Raw genomic sequence first — 21,326 nt, forward strand, 5'->3', positions numbered from 1 at the left:
CTCACAATATCTGTTATGGCTACCAGTATCAGTACCATTAGGAAGAGTTCAAATTAGTTACAGGGTTATACATTTATAAATATGTCCATGAGGAGGCGCTACCCCTCGCAGATATGAATTGACAATATTTTACACACGGTCATTTAATATAATGACATTAATATAAACTGTTGATTAGTGCAGCTTTAACATACACAATATTAAATAATACTACATATGATATGATACCAGATATGATATTGGTGGCAACCTAATTACACTGTATAGTTTCTATGAAATATAAAACAAACCCAGTTTTTTTTAACAAACATAAACTTCCTTTAATATTATTTTACTGAAACATAAACATTTAATACAGACAATACGAAGCATGAAGGCAAAGTAGACAAGGAGCGATGCTTCAGTAAGGTCACAAGTAACAGTTCAGGTCCTTTCAAAATGTACCTGTTGGTGCATGGAATTGTGACACAACAACAGCCTGACAGGTGTAAACTCACAAAATGTTGTTATGTCACTGATGAAGTCACCCTATCCTTAACAAACTAGTATAAAATAAGGTCTCGACAACCGTTCACCCTAAAAAAAGTTGACTCTGTTCATCCTTTGGTCCTCAGCAGCACAGACAAGATGGACAACAACATTTAACCAGTCACACACTTGACTGCATAATAAAAATGCCTACTACATCAAGCATGGCGATGCCATAGTAAATAAAATATGGTGATGAAGACCATCACAAAGTTGTGAATGACATTTAAGATAACATCATCTTGTCCCTTTGTGCAAGATCAAACCCTTAAGGCATTAACTGTTAAGACCAAGTCACACCAGCATATTTCCTGCTAAATATTTAGCAAGAAAAACTAGGTCAATAAAATTGGCAGAGAGAACTAATGATTTGAATGTTTTATGGCAAGTTAATTGTTGGTGAACTCTGTCAAGGATGTGGCCAAAAGCCTTGCAGGGAGCTGGAATAAACAATAACAGGTATATGGAACAGGAGACAATGGTTTCCTGATGGGGGAAATTCTTGTAAAAGTCAGAACAACTCCATAAGTCGGCAAACATCTTAGTATACGACTTGAGTTTCTGACATCATATCTATATCTATGTATTTTACTGCTCTGGGCAATAAAATTCAATACATTGTCTTAGTAGTGTCCATGTTGTTTCCATGTGTCGACTTAAAAGCAAATGAGCAAACAGAAGTTGGAAAAACAACCTGCTTGTAGTCACAATGTCACCAAGGTTTTAGCACCAAAGGTTTTCTGTGAAGATGCATGGATGAGTTCAACCCTGCCCCTTTTTGATGTGACCAGGACTTTGGTAAGAAACATTAATGGTTTAACTTTGGTAAGGACGATTCATCACACAATTATTGCACCAAAAGCTTGTTTCCATCTGGCCCTTCCATGGCATTAGCTGATACACCAATAATACAGAATATTGCCAACCTTTATTTGCTGGTGGCTACATCAAAATAAAACTGTGGACTCTTGAAATAAACTATACACAAGGCCGTCTTATCACTCAGGTTCTCTACTGTCTAGTATAAACCACCAGACCCCAAAACATCTAGTGATAAAGGTTCGCATACAGCAACTATTACATTTCCAGTGGCAGTGATACTGATTACACCACTGCAAACAACAAACATCAACACATTATGACAGGAAAGCTCATGGGAACACCTCAAAATTCACCTCATCCTCCTGTTGGAATATTTTGAAAAAACAAAGAAAACCAAAAAGTGCATGAAAGTATAATTCTGTCCAACAAACTCTATCCCTGCTCACAGGCATGTTTCAGGAGTGACGACCGTGTCAACCTTATGGTGTGGCTCTTTCAGGAACTTTTCCACTTCCTGTGAGTCAACTGTTGCGCTGCCGGGCCCGACCCCCTCTAATTTCTCATCCTCTTCCTCCTCCTCTTCCTTTAATTCCCTTTCCGCCGTCTTCATCGTCTCCATCTCCCGTTCCTCTCGTGCGCCTTTCTCCTCTTCATCGTTGAACTCTGTCTTGGCATCACACATCACTGTGCCGTCCTCCAGGCTGTGCGCTGGTGCTGAAGACTTATTCTTTCCAACACAGAAGTAGGTACAAGTACCCAGAACAAAAGCTGAGAGGACCACCTCACTTCCTGCCAGCAGGAAAATATACATGTAGTTCTTGGTAGCATCGAGAAGGCGGCCTAAGGAAGAATAGAGAAACACAAGGAAACTCATGAGAGGAGAAAATGGGTGAACCACCACACAGACAGTCAAGAAATAGAGATTCATTTTTAGATGCTGTAACACTTATTTAAATACATTTAAAACTTACTTGTTGACATGTTGCCATGTTGCCATACTTAAAGTAAATATGATGACTGCATTACATTTTCTTCTACAACCTTTCTCCTGGAAATAAAGTTTATTCATAGTGAAACTATTGTCCCTGTCATGTTGTGGTGAAAAACATAACCGTTAGCTGGATTTCCTTCCGAGACATTTATTGAATGAGTGAAACCCTATGAATTGGAGTCAGCGGGAGTTGGTCAGGGAGGATGGAGGACGTAAGACATTTAGTTACAGTGACAGTTGGAAGTTTGTCTGGATTGAGTAAACCAATGGAACAAAGGACAATGTTTTAGCTTATAAACTAAGTTCATCGTCAATCGCCATACTGCAATATACACTAAAGAGCATGCACAAACGGCAGCTCAAAAAAGTGGCCGTGCTGCAGAGTAAAGTACATGACCTACACTGCAGCCAGCCACCAGGGGACGATTAAGATGCTTTGGGTTCATTTTTAGGGAGCAGTCATCGATCTTTATATTGATACAGTACAAACTATATAGTCCGATTTACATTTAAACCTCAGTGTACCCTCACGTTCGGTCCTGTATTGTAAATTATAAGGCCAAAACACCTGATGACACTGAGGTGAACAACTAAATTATGTCCCTAACATCACCTGGTGCCCACTAACACCTGCTAACTTAATTTAATTTGAACTTCAAACGCCCTAAGGATATTCACCATCTTGTCCTTAGTTCTAAAAATAATTTATATACAATCTATGATGTGTGCATCTTATAGATTTGGTGCTTACTGACCTGCACCAGGTGGCCCCACCAGAACGGCAACAGCCTCCATGAGAAGCACCAGGCCAATGGCACTGGAGAACTTCTCGGTACCAACTATTGCCATGAGGACTTCAAACTGCAGGGCCCCCACCATGCCATAGGAAAGGCCAAAAAAGATGCAGAAGACCACCAGAGTTGTATAGTCCTTGGCCTGGAAACAAACAGGAAATTGTTAATGACGAGTAAATGTGTTTAGGGTTTACATCAGTGGCCAAAACATTTCCCTTCTAGCTGGTGAATAACCATACCTGTGACCCAATCAGGTCAGTGATTCCGTTGAAAAGCATCGCAAAGCTGAAGAGGTAGACGCAATGAGGCCGAACCCATTTCAGTCCTGCAATCACTCCACATGTGGGCCGAGCAAAAATGTCAATGAAGCCCAGGATAGAGAGCAGCAGAGCTGATTTGGTGTCCTCGTTCCCCAGCTCCTTAGCATAACTCACAATAAACACTGGAGGTACAAACAGCCCCAGCACCATGATGGATGCCGCTACAGTGTAGATGACAAAACCAGTGTTTTTGAAGACAGAGAAATCCAGTAGTTTGGCTTTGGGCTTCTTCTTCTCTACACCCTCTGCTCCCTCCTCCTCGTCATGCGCCTTGCCGTTGACCTGGAGGCCCTTAGGGGCGACCAGAGGCTTCATCAGGGCCGCACACACACAGCAATTGAGAAGAAGGCCACCCAGGATGAGGAAGCCCCCCCTCCATCCATACTTATACTGGAGGACCTGGCCCAGTGGTGACAGGCAGCAGAGCGCCACAGGGCTTCCTGCTGCTGACAGTCCATTGGCCAGAGGACGCTTCTCACTGAAGTAGCGGTTCAGCATGATCAAAGATGGCTGGAAGTTCAAGGCTAAACCCAGACCTGCAGCAGAGGAGAAAAGACTGTTAACAATGCAATGTTTTGTTTGTATTGTACTTTATATTTTCATTTTCACTTATAATACACTTATATTTTTTAGACTTAATACTCTATTGTTTTATTATACTGCATTATATTACTACTATTGTATATAGAGTTATCTTATCTGTAATCTTGCAGCAAGCTGGCACAAGAGCTTTCTTCTTTGATTGTCTCATATCTTATTATTTATAATCGTAACTTATTAATATCATTATTATTATTAGTTGTAGTAGTATTGGTAGTAGTAGTATTAGAAGTAGTATGAAAATCATTACTACTATCATAAAGTCGTTGTGCTGTCATTGTTGCTGTTCTCAACAATAATATTATTAAATCTGTATAGTTGTTAAGGATTTTTTGACCATCCTTACACATTACATATGCCACTGTTAGCATTTGTATATTGTTTCAGTCTACATTCAAATCTTCTAAATAAAACATCTGCTGCTGCCTGAGTTCTGCTTTCACCAGCTTCCCAAAAAATTCCAAATCAAGCATCACTGTCATTGTTTTCATTATAACAACCAGTCTCACACAGCTTAAATACAACGGTTACTGAACTGTTCCTGGTCTCTCTCTCTCTTCCCTTCCCTTTCAACAGGTGCAGAGGATTGAGGGAACTGTTGGGTTTCTCTATAATATTGTAAGGTCCCAACTTTACTACGTAAGGCACCTTGAGATAATGTATGTGGTGGTTTGGCGCTATACAAAGATAATTGAATTGAACTGAACTGCCACAGTGTGCGCCGTAGAGAAACATCGCACTGACAATGGCTCTGCGTGCACTACGCAGTTTTATGTTTATTACAGTTTTTTTTGTACACACTGCACTGTCGTTCATACAGTATGATAGACTAGCACTTTTGGAAATTCGTTCGTAGCTTAATACAGAGTTTTTCTCAACTTATTGGAGTGCTTGCTGTGGCTCCTTTGTCCTCTCGCCAATCTGTATACCAATTTGCCGACGGAGAAGAAAGAAGAGAGGCCGAAATACCATCAACATATCAACTTTCCTAACTGGGGTGACCAGATTCTTGACTATTGTTACTCGCAAATACGGAACAGCTACAAACTCCTCCCCTGCCCTGCTTTTGAGAAGTCGGATCACACCCCCATTATGCTCATCCCTACCTACAGACGCCTAAAACAGGACAAACCGGTTTTTCGGGCAGTTCAACGCTGGAGTGCTGAATCCATTACCACTCTCCCACACTGCTGGGGGTGCACCGGTCAGCTAGCGGAGGTATTCACCTCCATATTCAACCTCTTCCTACATCTGTCAACAGTCCCCACCTTCTTCAAGCAGGCCACCATCATCTGTAAGCTAAGGAGCCTGGGTCTTAAAACCTCCCTGTGCAACTGGATCTTGGACTTCCTGACGAGCAGACCCCAGGTGGTGAGAATGGGAAACCACACCTCCTCTTCACTGACCCTGAGTACCGGGGCCCCACAGGGCTGCATACTCAGTCCCCTCCTGTACTACCTGTACATGCAGGACTGTTTGACAACACAGTTCCAACATCATCTTAAATTACGGACAACACTAGCATCCTGGGTCTCATCTCTATCAACGATGAATTGACTTTGATACCTGTAATAACCCCTGTACTGAGGTAGATGTGCATGATGCTGGTGGAGAAGGAAGCGAGGATCATTCCCAGAGAGGCAAAGATGCCCCCCACCATCATCACTGGCCGACAGCCGAAGCGGTTCACCAGCACACTGCATAGAGGACCTGGACAAAGGGTAATGACATTAGTCAACTGTGTCTAGGTGGTTGAAAGGTGGATATGCAGCATGTAAGACAGATGAGTGTGATATTGTTATCTGACTGCATCTGATTGAGAATAAGACCTAAGATGTCGTTATAAAACATTTATGACAAAGAAATATAATTGAGGCCTGATATTTAGCAGTTTAAACGTAACTTGTATTACACTACAAATAACTAGATAAAAGAAAACATAAGTACAACCAAATATATTGAACTTCAATTAAGAAAATGTTCGTTACAGAAAATGTTGACGATAATGCACATATATTTCTACATTGTTTATCTTTCAAAAGTTCTGATGATGACACAAAATTACAAGATATAAAATACATTATTAAGTATTTCAAGTTACCTTCATGCAAAGCCAGGACTGATAACTTTGTGCCAAATTATCAGTCCTTATGCTAAGATAAGATAACCAGCTCCAACCTCATTTTACTATCTTTTAGAAACATTTATTTGACATGACCTTTTAGTTTGGTCCTTGTTCCATCAATTAACACAGAGGAGACAGGGTTTCATGAGTTATACTGCACCCAGACACTAGGGGGCAATTGAGTTTTAGCTACACTTTTGGGGAGTTGTCATCTTGTCAATGTTGAGGAATTTTTGACCATCCTCACACATTACCACATATGCCACTTTATATTATGTATATAATGTATATTACATTATATTTGTACATGAGAATAGTGCCTGTCTAATTCCACAGATACTCCCTTCTCTGTCTAAGCTGTACCAAGGTCAAGTTATAGATAAAGGACCAACCAAAAGTACATTGTAGTGTCTACGTTGAGGTACTTTCATATCTAACTCTGATGCACCAGACAGAGAGACACCAACTTCAACTCTCACCAAATTCAACTCTTTTGAATATTTCACCAGCAGCAAGACATAAGGACACAATGTTATTTAGGAATGCATACTTGAGGCTTAACTATCCAGTAGGATGTGAACACCTACATGTAACATAGAGAGTGACACAGCTCTAGCCATTCATGTATTTGCTTTTAGAATGGGTGACACAAGTAGAGGAAGATATATAGAGATGCTGTGGGAGACATGTCTAAATTAAAATCTTCGTAAGACATCAGTTGCTGCCTGAGTTCTCCTTTCACCAGCTTCCAGAAAAATTCCATAACAGTCAATACTTACATACAGTCTCTGATGATGTTTGCATGACCTTTATATTAAATACATTAGCTACTTCCAATTAGACAGTAGCTCAACAAATGAGGTGTTGATTGATGGTTTACATTGAAATAGGCAGTTTCTGCTACTGTGTCCACCTGGAGTATGTGTATATGGTATTGTACATCAGCAGCCTACCTGTGCCATAGAGCATAGCCAGCAGTATAGAGGAGATCCAGGCGGTGTCGCTGTATCCCACCCCAAACTCCCGGGTCAGCTCTTTGAAAAAGACACTGATCGCCTTTGGAAAAGCGTAAGAGAAGCCAGTGATGACAAAACAGCCGGCCAGCACCGCCCAGCCCCACCCTCCATCTGGAGCCTTCACTCCTCCTCCTCCCATGTCCAATGCTGCGCCTCCCATGAGGTCTTTGGGTTGGGTTAGGGGGTTAGGGTTGTCTTAATGGAGGCAGTTAGAGAAGCTAAGGAAAAAAGAAAAAAGAACATAAGCAGTCGGTTTGAATTTCTGTGTAAATCAATCAATAAATTCTGCATTATATTGTACAACTGTTCACAGATTGATTGTATTCTACCAATCTGGATTTGAGTAGAATTTTACATTATTGGCATTTTTAAACAACCTGTTAAACAATAATGACTTTATGATGTTGGCGGACATGTGGACAGTTGGATGGAAAGTTTTTGTTAGTCGTGCCTTTGTTCTGCATGTGCAGTTTCTAACTTTCTGTTATGTTAAAAAGGAAAAAAATAATGAGAAGTTGTTCATTTTTTCTAACACATAAGTTAACGTTTGACTCACACAGAAAAATGTTTTGTGTTCAGTTGTCTCTTAGCACAAGTTGCTTTAATATTATGTCGTGTGATTATTCCTGTGTTAACAACTTGCTCAGTCAACAAACCAATCAACTGTAAGATACCACAAAAACAGTCATCTATATTCAGTTTTTTCATTAACAGTACAAAACTTTAAATTATGGTGACGGTTAAAAATATCACTGTTACAGAAAAATAATGGACAACCTGCTGCCAGTTAAACTTATAAATGTAACGGTCTAACAGTTAGGATTTGTAAAAGTGTTTTCTGTTAACTGTTAGATCTCTGTTGTTTCATGTGTGCACTCTGTTTCTCCTTGTGTGTTCTGTTTCCTGTTTTATTTTGTAGTCTCTCCTTCCTTGTGTGTTGTTTCCAGCTTCTCGGGTGTGTCACTTCCTGTCTCGGTGATTGTCTTTCCCAGTCCTCATGTGTTGCACCTGTGGCTAGTTAGCCCAGCCTTCCCTGTGTCTCTATTTAAGCCTCTGTGTTCCCCAAGCCCTTTGTCGGTTCGTTTGTTGTTCTACACGTTTCTAGACGTCGTCAGATATGATTTGTTTTCCCCTGCTTTTCCTTCCTTGTTCTCCGTGCACCTTGTCCCCAGTGTTATTTGTTGGTGTTCCTGTTTTATTTTTGTCTTGTTTTAAGACTCCTGTTCATATTAAATACCTTTGTGTTCGTAACCTCTGCATCCTGGGTCCATCTCCTCCCTCAAACCGTGACAATAACAGTGGGTTATTGTTTTGGCTCCAGCAGACAATGACCAAATATTATCTTGAATGTTCTTTCAAGTATACAAGTTTACTGTATAATGGAGAGGGACAATGATCCTAAAAACATTAGGCAACCAAGGATTGTTGAAGCAACAGTAGAATGATCTTGACTTATCAGCACTGATCTGACCTCAGTGGAACTGACCGTAAACAAGCAGGAAGTGAAGACTGGCCCAGAACAAGCTTGAGTGAGCATCAGTCACCGGATAAGAGCGTCTGCCTGTGGATCGTGTGCTTTGATGATTGCAAACCAATTCGATATAATTGCTTTAAAAATAACAAATTACTTAATTAGCTTTGAAAGACCATGTTGTTATTCTTGAGGCAATAACACTCTGCTGTTGTCTAATAAAGACTGTTTACAATATGAACATGAAAATTTGTAATTTGAAATGAAAACTGGAAAATGAATGGATGAATGAACGACCTAGCAGTAGGTCAATTCCGTTAAGGTCAGTAGAAGCAGGTAAGATAAGGCACACTAGCGTTAACACTTTGTCCATCCTTCTACAACTTGCAGAAGACAAACAGACAATTTAAATGGTGAGCTTTGGAAAGAATTTATTGTCTGTCACAGTTCGCAGTTGTTTTGTGAGTACCATTAAATTAAAATTATCAAACCGGTAATTTCAAATTATCTAACCATTATTGTTTTGGAATTAGCCACTAAATATTATGTATCGTGTATATTACATTATATCGGTACAGGAGTATTGTGCCTGTCTATTTCCACAGATACATTCTCTCTTTTAGCAGTATCAAAGGTCAGGTTATAGATAAAGGCCCAACCAACAGTACATTGTAGTGTCTATGCTTCAGGGCTTTCATATCTAACTCAGACAGAAGGAATCCCCGCCCTGCACTGCTCCCGTTCTCCGTGATTTATAGATCCACACTGGGTCTCTGGAGCGGGATGTGGCTTTTACCACCTAAACCACATCTTAGCACCTTGGCTCAGAACATCCCCACAGGTTCATGTAGTGCGTACACCAGATGTGAGTGTGGTGATCAGGGTGTTTTATTGTTTGGTACATTTTTAACCTTGTTTAGACAGCGAGGAAGGCGCTCGTGGCTCCATCAGCTAATTGACAGTCTCTTAAAGGAGCTGAGGGAAGATTGCAGGCTGGAGTCAGGCCTAAACCAGACGGCAATCCAGTGTTTCCAGGTAAGACGGCAATTTCCAGACTGGCGAGAAGCTGACATGAGCCACATGACATGAATCACAAGGCCAAGTGTATATCAATCTGCCTCTGGGGCAATATGCTGCATTATTACACAGTCATAAAAAGCTGAGTCCCCTGTTGGAAGTATTGCTTCGACTAAAATATATTATTTCATAAACACGACCTCTGAGTCTCCTTGGGCGGTGGATAAAGTGTTGTCGGCAATAAACAGATACATTTCCAGAGCAATTCCTGGAGGAGACACAAAAGGGGAATACTGGACATACTGTACTATATATATATATATATATATATATAAGGTTCCCTTTGATCTTTGCTACCTGGATCCTGTCCTTGTGATTATACCTCTCATATAAACGTTTTTTTTAAACTTTATATTCTTCAATTTAAACAACTTCAAGTATATTTAAAATCCTTCTATATCCAAAATCATAAAAGGTTTTTAAATGTTGAGACTGGAAACCAACGAAAAACCAACAGCAACTTGTTGCCGGTGAGTGACGTCACGTTGCGTCATGGCAGCATCGCATGTAACAATTCTGTCACGTCCCTCACGGCTGGATACGTGCGGGAAAACGTGCGTTAAAACGGCCCAAGTCACGCGATGTGTGGCGGATTTGACCAGCCTCAGATCTGTTATATAAACAATGTGTATTAAAAAGCTAAGATCCCGTTCGTGTTTGACGGGGAGTGTCACAGTCTCCCCCCCCGGCTGCTGCTCAGCCCTAGATGTGTTAGACCCTGGATGTGATGCGGTGAGAGATGCGGCGGCTCGGACTCACCTGGAGATGCTGCGGACACAGGAGCGACTCTGAGCTTCTTCAGACTCAGCACCGGGGCCGCGTTCCAACCCGCACGTCTGCATCGGCACAGAGCAGCCTCCTCCTGCTGGGTCCTAGTGCCTCCTGCTCTTCCTCTCTCACACGCACACACACACAGGACTTTTCTATTTCTGGCCTTTTGGGTCGTTATCAGTAAAGTGTAGACTGGAGACTGGTTGCCACCCTTTTATGCCTTATTAGGATTTTTCAGTGCATCATCATATAACAACCGAAAAGATAACTGTTTGAAATGTATTCATCTTTATGTTCTGTTTCTTATTTTTTACTATTTGAATTGTATTGGTCTTTTAAGAAAATAGTTGGATAGTTGTTCTGGTCTTCACTCTTCACCAGATTAAACAGTCCTACCACCGGTGATCACCAAGTATTGGCTAATATTACATTCGATCAGTGTGACTTTCGATCTGCTGAACCTCAGTTTCTCTGCCTGTACTCAGGTCTGAACCTGCCTTCCTGCTTCCTGCCTGTCTGTCTGTCTGTCTGTCTGTCTGCTACATCCGCTGTGAGGTTGATGAAATCAATCGAATCACCTCTGCTGTCAAACTTCTGTGCCATGCTATGCTTTGCCAAACCACATCGAGACCAAGCCAGAGACTTCCTTGAGTTTACACCACTCACTGATCTAAGACTTAAACTCCTCATTAACTCATGAACTGAACTGCCAGTCCTTGTTCTGAGTCGTTTCATTTGGGTTCTACCCCTCTACCATCCGTAGCAGCCGTTGTGGGATGGGCTGTTCTCTTGGCGTGTGGTAATATTTCCACACCTACTCCAGAAATGTTTCTTCTCACTCTTGAGTCCTCCACGAAAAGTTTTACAACATACTCTCACTTTTTGATGTAAATATATATGCTCGAGGGCACAGAGTGAGGTACAAAACTTTTTGCTAAACATACCGGGTTTATCTGCAAATAAGATTTTATCGTCAATGTTTTTCATGAAATGATTCAGAATTTTCTTTAAGACTGTTCACGTGTGTGACTTTGAATGAAGTTTGAATGATTTACTGAACTGCAGGTTTTTAATGCTGTCCATACAAGTTGTGTATGGAAACTTTTCATTATTTTGACGAGTACACCTCCTTCTGGTTGTGTTTGTGTATTTCATCAATTGATCATCTCTTTAAACCTAAATTCGAATTCCTCCAGATTCCATCACAGGGTTCAGCCAACGATGTGGTACAAATATCACATCCAGGGTAAAGTGTGTCCAGTGTCCCTCTGTTCTGCCAAGTCCCAGCCTCGTCCTGGTTGTCCTGGCTCCCCTGCTCACATCCTCATTGCAGTACCGCTTCTGCAATGATATTGCCGTCCATCTAAACAGTCAGTGTCTTGTTGCTCAGATCCGACATCTTGCCCAACGTATACCTGACAAATGGCTCAACCTTTAAACCTGATATGCTCAGTTGCAGTTCTGTATGTGTGTGTATTGCAAAATAGTCTAACATGTTAAGGTTAACACTACACAGAGCAGCTGTACATGCCGCGAGCTCTGCTATTAGGAGGAGCTAATTGATGTCACAGGAAGGGGAATGCATCTGACCTGGTCATTTTATACACAGCCCCTGTTCTTTTACGTGTGTTGGTCATGGTTCAATGCATCTAATGTCTTTCATAAAGACATAATGCCAAGCTCTCTCAGACTCAGTACAACATGTTATGTTAGCTTTCTTTTAAAAATGTAGTCTCAAGCAAGGACCTGGAGAGACATGGTACATCCAGGTATCATATGGTTCTCTGACATAGAGCTCACAGACACTCAAACATACACCTGATGATTTCTGCCTTATCCATGGTGACATGCACAATATACACAGAAATACCCCATAGAACAGATGTGTGAGTTTAAGTGCACACACCTCCGCACACTGACTGACCATTTGAAGAAAAGTGTATTTTTTGGACAGAAGTCAATGATGGGTTATCTCTTAATTATATTTCATATAATCTTCATGATTTGAGATAAAAGACCTGTGAATTCATTTATAATGTATCATTTGGTGATTTGGATTCCAAGATGACAAGGATGCATTTGACAATATAATGTAGAAGGGTTTTCTAAGAACAGTCCATTAACAATTAAAAGAGGTTCAACATGGTGAAGCTATACAAAGGACTTTTTAAATCAGCATCCCATGGGACACCTTGAGCGCTGCACGTAGCTGTTGTAAAAAAAAAGAAGGCGTGCCCAGGATGTTACGTCTGGAATTCACAGAGACCTTGTTGTCCTGTGCTTTGAAGAGAGGTGACTCAGTGTGGAAAGAAACCTGCTTCCTATTTCTCAAACAGTCAAAAAAAGTATTTCTGAAAGTGGCTGGATGTTACAATACTGATAGATAGATATGATGTAATTGGACTAAAGGTGTGTTTCAGGATTGTATTTGGTATGTTAAATTATATGTCATAGATTGTGACAGGGTTATTCTCAGACTTGTAAAATGATCTAAGTAATAAATAATATAACATTGAGATTTTGTGTGTAGTTTATAAAGTAATTTTTTTCTCTTTAAACCTTAATTAAAATAAACATACATTACATTTTTTCAGCCAGACGTCTGTTTGACAGATTCATCCTGAAGCTGTGGCTGTGTTCAACCATTTGTATTTCCATTTCCCTTCTCCGATCAGCAGCCAGCCACTACTGTATGTGTGAAGTGCAATTGCGTGATCAGACCATTGCTTCACTGCGACTCTCTTCCTGTTATGCTCAGACTGACAGAGTGTAAATAATCAGGGAATGAATAAAGTGGGACACCGTTGCTGGGGAGCGTTTGGTGACGTTAACAGCCCACATAGCCCCTGGACAGGGAACATGTGTTTGTGTCAAGTCCATTTCATATCTATAGTGTCAATAAACAACGTAGGTGCAAAGACACATACACATAGAGAGCAGGTACAGACTGTCCCCTTCTGTCATGTTATATACAAAACCAACACAACCAGAAGGAAAACCTCCCTTTGACAGGAAGAAACCTGGAGAAGAGGCAGACTCTGGGTGGATCTGGGATATTATAAGGGAAATGTAACATGTGACCATAATATCATCATGTTTATGTATACTTTGATTGATCATCATTGAATCTCTAACAAAGGTAACTTTGATGTTGCTTTTTCCTGTTGAACTGAGTGAGTGTTGGCTAATCTAATTAGTCCGGACAAAGTGTGATAGTAATTAACTATTCAGGCATTATGATTGATGTAAAGAACTACTTTGAGTTTCATTAACGTCAACAACTTGGACCGAACAGTTTGTTTTGCTTGATGAAGAGCAGGAAGGGCAGCCTGGAGAGAAAGAGAAGCCGGGTTGAGCCCACTAACATCATCCACGTACCACGAGGAAGATGAGGGAGAGAAATGATCCTACTGTGGCGTGCACTCAGGGGTGTGTCCTCTCACCCAGTGGGTTGATGGGTAATGTTAGAGGCTGTAGCTATATATACTTCCCGTATGGGGAACATGTGTAGTTCTTCCTTGTTACTGAATAAACCACAGTAAACAGTACCTGCGTCTCTGCCTTCCCTTGTCTTGCCACATTGGTGACCCCTTTTGTTTTGGACATGTTCGAGGTAGAGGAGGATAGTGTCCCTTCCTCATCGGGGGAAGACGTATTTTCTTCCCCGGCGCCCGTGGACCGTGTCTCCACAACGACCATGGCGCCGCAGCTTCCGCGACCGACCAGCTCCGCGGAGCACGTTAAACTGCCGGAGTTTTGGCAGAACGACCCCGCGCCGTGGTTTCTGCACGTCGAGGCTCTTTTCCATCTGCGAGGAGTAACGGCAGACGACTCCAGGTATTTTTTGGTGGTCGCGGCTTTGGACCAGCAATCCACCCGGCGCGTGATGCAGCTCCTGCGAGCCCCGCCGCTGCGCGGAAAGTACGCCGCCCTCAAGCAGTTTCTCCTCCGGCGCTACAGCTTGTCAGCCGCGGAGAGAGCGGACAAGCTACTGTCGCTTCCCGGTTTGGGCGATGGTTCGGCAGTGGACCTGATGGACGAGATGCTGTCGTTGCTGGGCTCCGAGGAGGATGGTTTCCTTTTCCCGCACATCTTTCTGCGCCAGCTTCCGCGGCAGGTGCGCGCAGCCCTCGCCAACTCTTCTTGTTTGGCGGCCGGCGACTTCCGTGGATTGGCTGAGCAGGCGGACCGGATCCTGCTGACTTCGAGGAACGTCTCCGTGCAGAGTGTGGCCGTGGAATCCTTGCAGCCGACGTTGGAGGACGAGGTTCCGGCATTGACGGCTGCAGTTTCCACCCGCAGACAGCGCGGCCAGCTGTGTTTCTTCCATCAGCGCTCCGGCAGCAAGGCGCGCCGCTGCGTTCCTCCGTGCGCGTTCGAGGCACCGGGAAACGGAAGAGCCGGCGCTCGGTAGCAGCCGTGGGCGCTGGCGAGCAAGAGGAGCTGCTGTTCGTTCATGACTCCATATCAGGTAATCAGTTCCTGGTGGACTCCGGCTCGCAGAAGAGCCTTCTCCCTCCTGCAGCTACGGACCTCTCGGCCTGTGGCAGTGGTCCGCGTCTGACAGCGGCTAACGGTTCGGCTATAGAGACGTTTGGTACAAAGTCTGTGACTGTGTGTTTCAATGGACGCAAATTTCTGTGTGACTTTGTTGTAGCTTCCATTACGGTTCCTATTATCGGAGCAGATTTTCTGTGCACTAATGGGTTGTTAGTGGATGTAGCTAATCGCAGGCTCATTGATGCTGTGTCTTTTTCGTCTTTTCCGTGTCAGACAGGGGGACCCGGGCCGTTAACACACGCTAATTTCGCGGCGTCAAAGGATGTCTTCCAGCGCTTACTGGCGGAATTTCCTTCGCTGACAACGCCCGCATTTTCTGCCGCGGTTACTAAACACGGCGTGGAACATTTCATTCCCACTGCGGGTACGCCCGTTTTCGCACGTTCGCGTCGCCTCGACACCGTGAAGTTAGCCACCGCGAAGGAGGAGTTTGCTACCATGGAGCGTTTGGGGATCGTTAGGCGGTCCAACAGCCCGTGGGCTTCGCCGCTCCACATGGTGCCCAAGGCGGACGGGTCTTGGCGGCCGTGCGGTGACTTCCGCCGTTTAAATAACATTACGGCCCATGACCGTTATCCCATTCCGCATGTGCAGGATTTTTCGATTCGTCTGGCGGGCATGACAATTTTTTCTAAAATCGATTTGGTGCGAGGTTATCATCAGGTGCCTGTGCGGGCGGAGGACGTGCCCAAGACTGCAGTCATTACACCATTTGGGCTTTTCGAGTTCCTGCGAATGCCGTTCGGCCTTAAAGGCGCAGCGCAGACGTTTCAGCGCTTGATGGACTCGGTGTTACGTGACCTCGCGTTTGTTTTCGTCTATTTGGACGACATCTTGGTGGCCAGCCCGTCGGTTGATGAGCATTTGTCGCACCTTAGGCAGGTTTTCCAGCGCCTTGATGGACATGGTCTCATTGTCAACACAGCCAAGTGCCAGTTTGGGCTGTCTGTCATAGACTTTTTGGGCCATCGCATTTCGTCGCAGGGTGCGGTTCCTTTGCCCTCGAAGGTGCATGCAGTTGCGGATTTTCCCCGTCCGGTCTCGGTCAGGTCGCTACAGGAGTTTTTGGGCATGGTAAACTTTTACAATCGTTTCTTGCCTCGTGCGGCCCAACTCCTGCAACCATTGTATGGTGCTTTGAAGCTTAAGAAAGCCAAGGACCAGGTTGACTGGACCCCTGTGAGGATCCAGGCTTTTGAGGGGGCTAAGGCTGCCCTGGCTAACGCGGCGCTTCTGGCGCACCCCGCGTCTCGGGCGCCCATCGCCCTCACGACCGATGCTTCGGATGTGGCTGTCGGTGCAGTTGTTGAACAGCGTGTTGCGGGTGCGTGGCAGCCCCTTGCATTTTTTAGCCGCGGTTTGCGAGACAGTGAGCGAAAATACAGCGTGTTTGACCGGGAACTGTTAGCGTTGTACCTGGCTACGCGTCATTTCCGTTTCCTGCTGGAAGGCCGCCCTTTCACAGCCTATGTTGACCACAAACCATTGACGTTTGCTATGGCGAAGGTGACAGAGCCATGGTCTGCTCGCCAGCAGCGCCATCTAGCGGCGATCTCCGAATTCACAACGGACATCCAACATGTGGCGGGTAAAGCGAACCCGGTGGCAGACTGCCTGTCGCGGGTGCTGGTGTGCCCTGTGCATCTTGGGGTTGATTTTTCAGCACTGGCTGCCGATCAACCTGGGGACCCGGGTATCGTTGCACTGAGAGCTGCGAGTACCGGTCTGGAGCTGGAGGAGGCAGTGGTGCAAAATGGTGGGCCTGCCCTCCTTTGCGACGTCTCCACGGGCCGCCCCCGCCCGGTGGTGCCGGTTGCTTGGCGCCGTCGGGTCTTTGATATGGTGCACTCTCTTTCTCATCCGGGTGTCCGGGCGTCTGTGAAGTTGGTGTCTTCGAAGTTTGTGTGGCCTGGCCTTCGCAAAGAGGTCAAAGAGTGGGCGGCCACATGTGTGGCGTGTCAGCGCGCAAAAGTTCACCAGCACACTAGGGCGCCCCTCGAGCCATTTTTGATTCCGGCCAAGCGTTTTGATCATGTGCATATCGACCTTGTGGGGCCTCTTCCCCCTTCCCAGGGTTTTACACATCTCCTTACCATGGTAGATCGGACCACTAGGTGGCCAGAGGCGGTTCCTCTGTCTTCCACGACATCTGCGGACGTGGCACGCGCTTTTCTTTCAGCTTGGGTCTCACGTTTTGGTGCACCGTCTGATATCACCTCTGACAGAGGCCCGCAGTTCATTTCAGATCTCTGGTCGGCGCTAGCAAAGTCTCTGGGCACACAGGTTCACCGTACCACTGCCTACAGCCCCCAGGCTAACGGCTTGTGTGAACGTTTTCACCGGTCGCTTAAGGCGTCATTGCGGGCTGCGCTCTCAGACGCGAACTGGTTGGATCGGTTGCCGTGGGTGATGCTCGGGTTGCGCTCGGCTCCTAAGGCTGACCTGGATGCCTCGCCTGCAGAGTTGGTGCTCGGTCAGCCGCTCCGCGTCCCAGGGGAGTTTCTGCCTCAGAGCTCGGCCCCCTTTCCGTTTCCTGTTGCGCGTCCTGCGTCACAGGCCGCTTGTGCACCGGTGCCCGTGCATCATTTTTCTCCTCGGTCTTTCGTGCCAACGGATCTCGCAACCACTCGGTTTGTTTTCGTGCGTCACGATGCTCACCGGTTTCCCCTCCAGCCCCCGTATGACGGCCCGTTTAGAGTGTTAGAGGCGGGTTCTAAAAGTTTCATTCTGGACATGGGCGGGCGCAGGGAGCGCGTTTCGTTAGACAGGCTTAAGCCAGCTCATCTGTTGGCCGGCGAAGAGGTGCTACCGGCCCGGGTTCCCCGTCGTGGTCGCCCCCCTTCTAAGACCCCTGTGTTGTTTTCTCCAGTTGTGCCTCCTGATCCTGTGCCTGTTGTAAATGATGTCCCTTCTGGCTGTTCCACCCCTGCGTTTGCGGACGGGGGTCGGCGTAGCCTTTATGGTCGCCTCGTTAAACCCCCTGAGAGGTACTGACTTTTGTCACATTTTTTTTTCTCCCTCTGGGTGTTCGGGGGGGGGGCTGTGTGGCGTGCACTCAGGGGTGTGTCCTCTCACCCAGTGGGTTGATGGGTAATGTTAGAGGCTGTAGCTATATATACTTCCCGTATGGGGAACATGTGTAGTTCTTCCTTGTTACTGAATAAACCACAGTAAACAGTACCTGCGTCTCTGCCTTCCCTTGTCTTGCCACACTACCATTAAAGAGGTACTTTTAAGTTATATACCAGAAAAAACATTTTATATAATTTGCCAAATATACATTTTTATTAAATCCCCAAAGTACGCTTGCTGAAATACAAGTTAATATCACACTGAAAGAATTTTGATCAATCATGCTTCCCTGCTGTGATTGTTTAACTGGGAAAACAACTTTTTCCACAGGAAGGCAAGTCAATTTAAGGAATACATGTGCAAAGTTTTCCTCTGTTATGTATAATGATGACCCCCATCAAACATAATGTTAGCAATATTTACACCTTTTAATTTATACTGTTTATTTCTGTCTACATGTGTGAATTTGCCTTCATTAGTTTCAGAAAAAGGCGATGATGTATCGGTCAGTGGGCGGCAGCACGAGACTCCGCAAACTAGTCTGTAAGCAAAGCAGACGAAGGCATCGAGGTTGCGGCCTGCCATCATTGTTATTTTTGCTTAAAGGGCCGAATATGTTTCATGCAGAAATATTAGCATTTCCCTTATATCTACCAAAACTGCTTGTTTCAAAGACTGCAGTTTTGTTTTGATCCGATGTGGTGTGCAAATACAACCGTATCTGCAATGGGTTGTGGGGCATTAACATTTGTAACTCTAATTTTGTTTTGACAGACTGTGAAAAGAACGTTGAGAACATCACCACTCTACAGGAAGACACAGTCCAGTAATGGGTGTCAGAAGTTCAGTAGTGAACGACAGGTACTGTGGGGAAATGTGTGTCATTGTTGTACAATGTCCTTTGACTCTGTTTACACAAGGTTAACACAAAAAGGTTTGATTGTAAACTGATATCGGTACGAATTCATGTTATTCTCCTCTTCAAAAGAAACAAACAATCAAAATTACCTGCAGAACACCCTTGATGGACGCTTCAGCTGCATCGTCAGACTGGTGAGACAGCAAGATGCCAACTTTAATGCCAATTTATTTGTGTAACATTCTGTGACCAAATGTATAGATAACTTTTTGTAGATTGTAAAAATAGATAACCCATTTATTAATAAAAAAACTACACTAGAATTACCGCACTGCGTTGTATGACTCCGCTAACCAGTGCAGTGTCCGTCTACATATTTCTACATATTTTCTCTCATATAAATGACACTGTATCTCTTGACAACTGAAACCATAAGATGAGGTCAGTGTGGCCTTGATCTTTTTACTTTAAGACAAATACAAAGTTAGACAATCCGAAAACATGCAGTTATGCCTCCGGCGACTCGCTATTGCAGAGGCATTAAAACCGTAGTGTAGTAGATTGGATTTTATTGGTGTTACATTGGACATCTTGTATGGGTACACCAAAAAATATATTTGGTTTCACATTCTAGATGGCAATAAGCAGAGTCATCAACTCAGGAAAAATATTTTTGTAGAAAAGAAAGCCTTGTATGTGTGTATGTATACATACACACAAACGCACAATTGAGACGTTTTTGTCTTTTATCATATATTCTCAGGCAGTACTGATGCATTTACTGAGACGGGACGTGAGGGCCTACTCTGCGTGCTCAGAGTTCAAGCCCAGCAGGCTGCAGCAGGCCTGACATATTCTGGAACAGCAGCACAGTCTTTAGATGACTCCTCTGAAGATGAAAACATGGCGAGGTACTTCTCCACTGATGAAGAACTGTGAGGGCTGTGATTAGCTACACTCTCTTGCTACAAGGCTACTCTTGCTACTCCCTGGCAGCCTTAGGAAGGCATTAGCTTGCTGTGTGGTAGCTGTTAGCTTCAGCATTTTTAGTTTTTAGTGGCCTGTCTGACGTTTATGTTTAAAAAAAAAAAATCAGAGGGAACCATCTTCATAATTTAACACTATGGTTTGTTTGTGTCCTTCAGTTCTTCTCAAGAGAAACAGTACAGGTGTGCCTCAGAATGTATACTATCCATGTATAAAGAAAATACTCTGTTTCAGGCAGTGGTGTAGTGGAGGGAACACAACCTGTTTGAGCCCACTGCAACAAGCCAGCTATTTTGACTACCACATTCACCCAGTGTTGTATAATTGCAACAATTATATAATAAGCTCTAAAAGAAATTTGATGCATCTATTCCACACTAACTACATATGTACATGCTCTAGACATTATAATAACAACCAAAAAAAATATAAAAGACATTTTACTTACATGCATCTGATGAATCCAGTCCAATGAAACCAATAGATGTTGTTCGAAGGAAACCTTGAGAGGTTGTGTGAGTTCATGGCCAGAAGGCGTGACTTATAAACAAATGTACGATCCAATAACATTGTGAGACTGAACAATAGGACCCAATGACTATGTAAATGTGGTAAAAAAACAAGAAAAAAAAAGCCAGATTGTTTTTTAGGATGGTTAAAGGTAACGTTGTAATTTTACAACAAGGGGTGCTACAGGGTTAAAGGACTGGTTGTTTACAAATAGGGTTTTTACGACAGCCACACGTCATGTCCGCTCGCGCACTCGGTCCGGTCGCGCACTCGGGCCGGCCTCGGTATAAACAGACTCGCAGGATCCTTCTCATTAGAGATGTAATCTAGCCTCAAATATTACTATTATATAACATGAATAACATTCACGATCACTGAAGGACACCACGCAGGGACTGTGATTTAAACACCAAGCTGCGCCGTGGTGGCATGGCAACCATCATAGCAACGATAAAAACATGCGTGATAACTATTAAAATATTTATCATAAGCACGAACTGGCTGAAGACTGTTGAAGCAAAGAGCACATTTCTCGCTAGAAATGGTGTCAGAATGTATTTTTATGCCCAAACTAAGTTACAAAATTATATTTTTATCTGAAAAAACAGGGAATCTCCGCCATGTTTTCCTCTCCGCAGATGGGAGCTTGAGAGTCACGTGACGTGAGAACACGCCAATGCAAAACAATGGGAGGTGGTAACGTCGTTCCAAGTGGACCAACGTTGCCATTGAACGTTTTCTGATGAGACTGGGTTGTCTTGGAAACAGATGTTACACTCCAGGGGTCTGAGAGCAGGGGACAGGATATCGGTCACCTATTTCC

General features: G+C 44.0%; 1 protein-coding gene across 2 annotated transcripts; it reads right to left on the reverse strand.

Annotated features, from left to right (window-relative positions):
• Positions 1 to 314: 314 nt before the first annotated feature.
• Positions 315 to 20,705, reverse strand: slc16a3a (solute carrier family 16 member 3a). 2 transcript variants are annotated; one of them, XM_053443503.1, is made up of 7 exons: positions 20,442 to 20,705; positions 10,504 to 10,635; positions 7,134 to 7,414; positions 5,622 to 5,765; positions 3,375 to 3,991; positions 3,097 to 3,277; positions 315 to 2,190 (listed from the first exon to the last, which is right to left on the reverse strand). In XM_053443503.1, the coding sequence occupies exons 3-7, from the start codon at positions 7,354 to 7,356 to the stop codon at positions 1,793 to 1,795; spliced, it is 1,563 nt and encodes a 520-aa protein (XP_053299478.1). In that variant the 5' UTR covers positions 7,357 to 7,414; positions 10,504 to 10,635; positions 20,442 to 20,705; the 3' UTR covers positions 315 to 1,792. The 2 variants fall into 2 exon arrangements, with proteins under 2 accessions (XP_053299478.1, XP_053299479.1); XM_053443504.1 differs by lacking the exon at positions 20,442 to 20,705 and adding an exon at positions 8,434 to 8,568 and having other exon boundaries at positions 10,504 to 11,485.
• Positions 20,706 to 21,326: the final 621 nt, after the last annotated feature.

Source organism: Pleuronectes platessa, chromosome 16, assembly GCF_947347685.1.
Source record: "Pleuronectes platessa chromosome 16, fPlePla1.1, whole genome shotgun sequence".
NCBI classification, from domain to species: domain Eukaryota; kingdom Metazoa; phylum Chordata; class Actinopteri; order Pleuronectiformes; family Pleuronectidae; genus Pleuronectes; species Pleuronectes platessa.

Coding starts and splice junctions, on each gene's coding strand:
- slc16a3a (XM_053443503.1), bottom strand. CDS start 7,356: ATGGGAGGCGCAGCATTGGACATGGGAGGAGGAGGAGTGAAGGCTCCA. Junction 3,992..5,621: donor CAGTACAGGGGTTATTACAG/GTATCAAAGTCA, acceptor CCTCTGCTGCAG/GTCTGGGTTTAGCCTTGAAC. Junction 2,191..3,096: donor GGTGGGGCCACCTGGTGCAG/GTCAGTAAGCAC, acceptor ATTCTTCCTTAG/GCCGCCTTCTCGATGCTACC.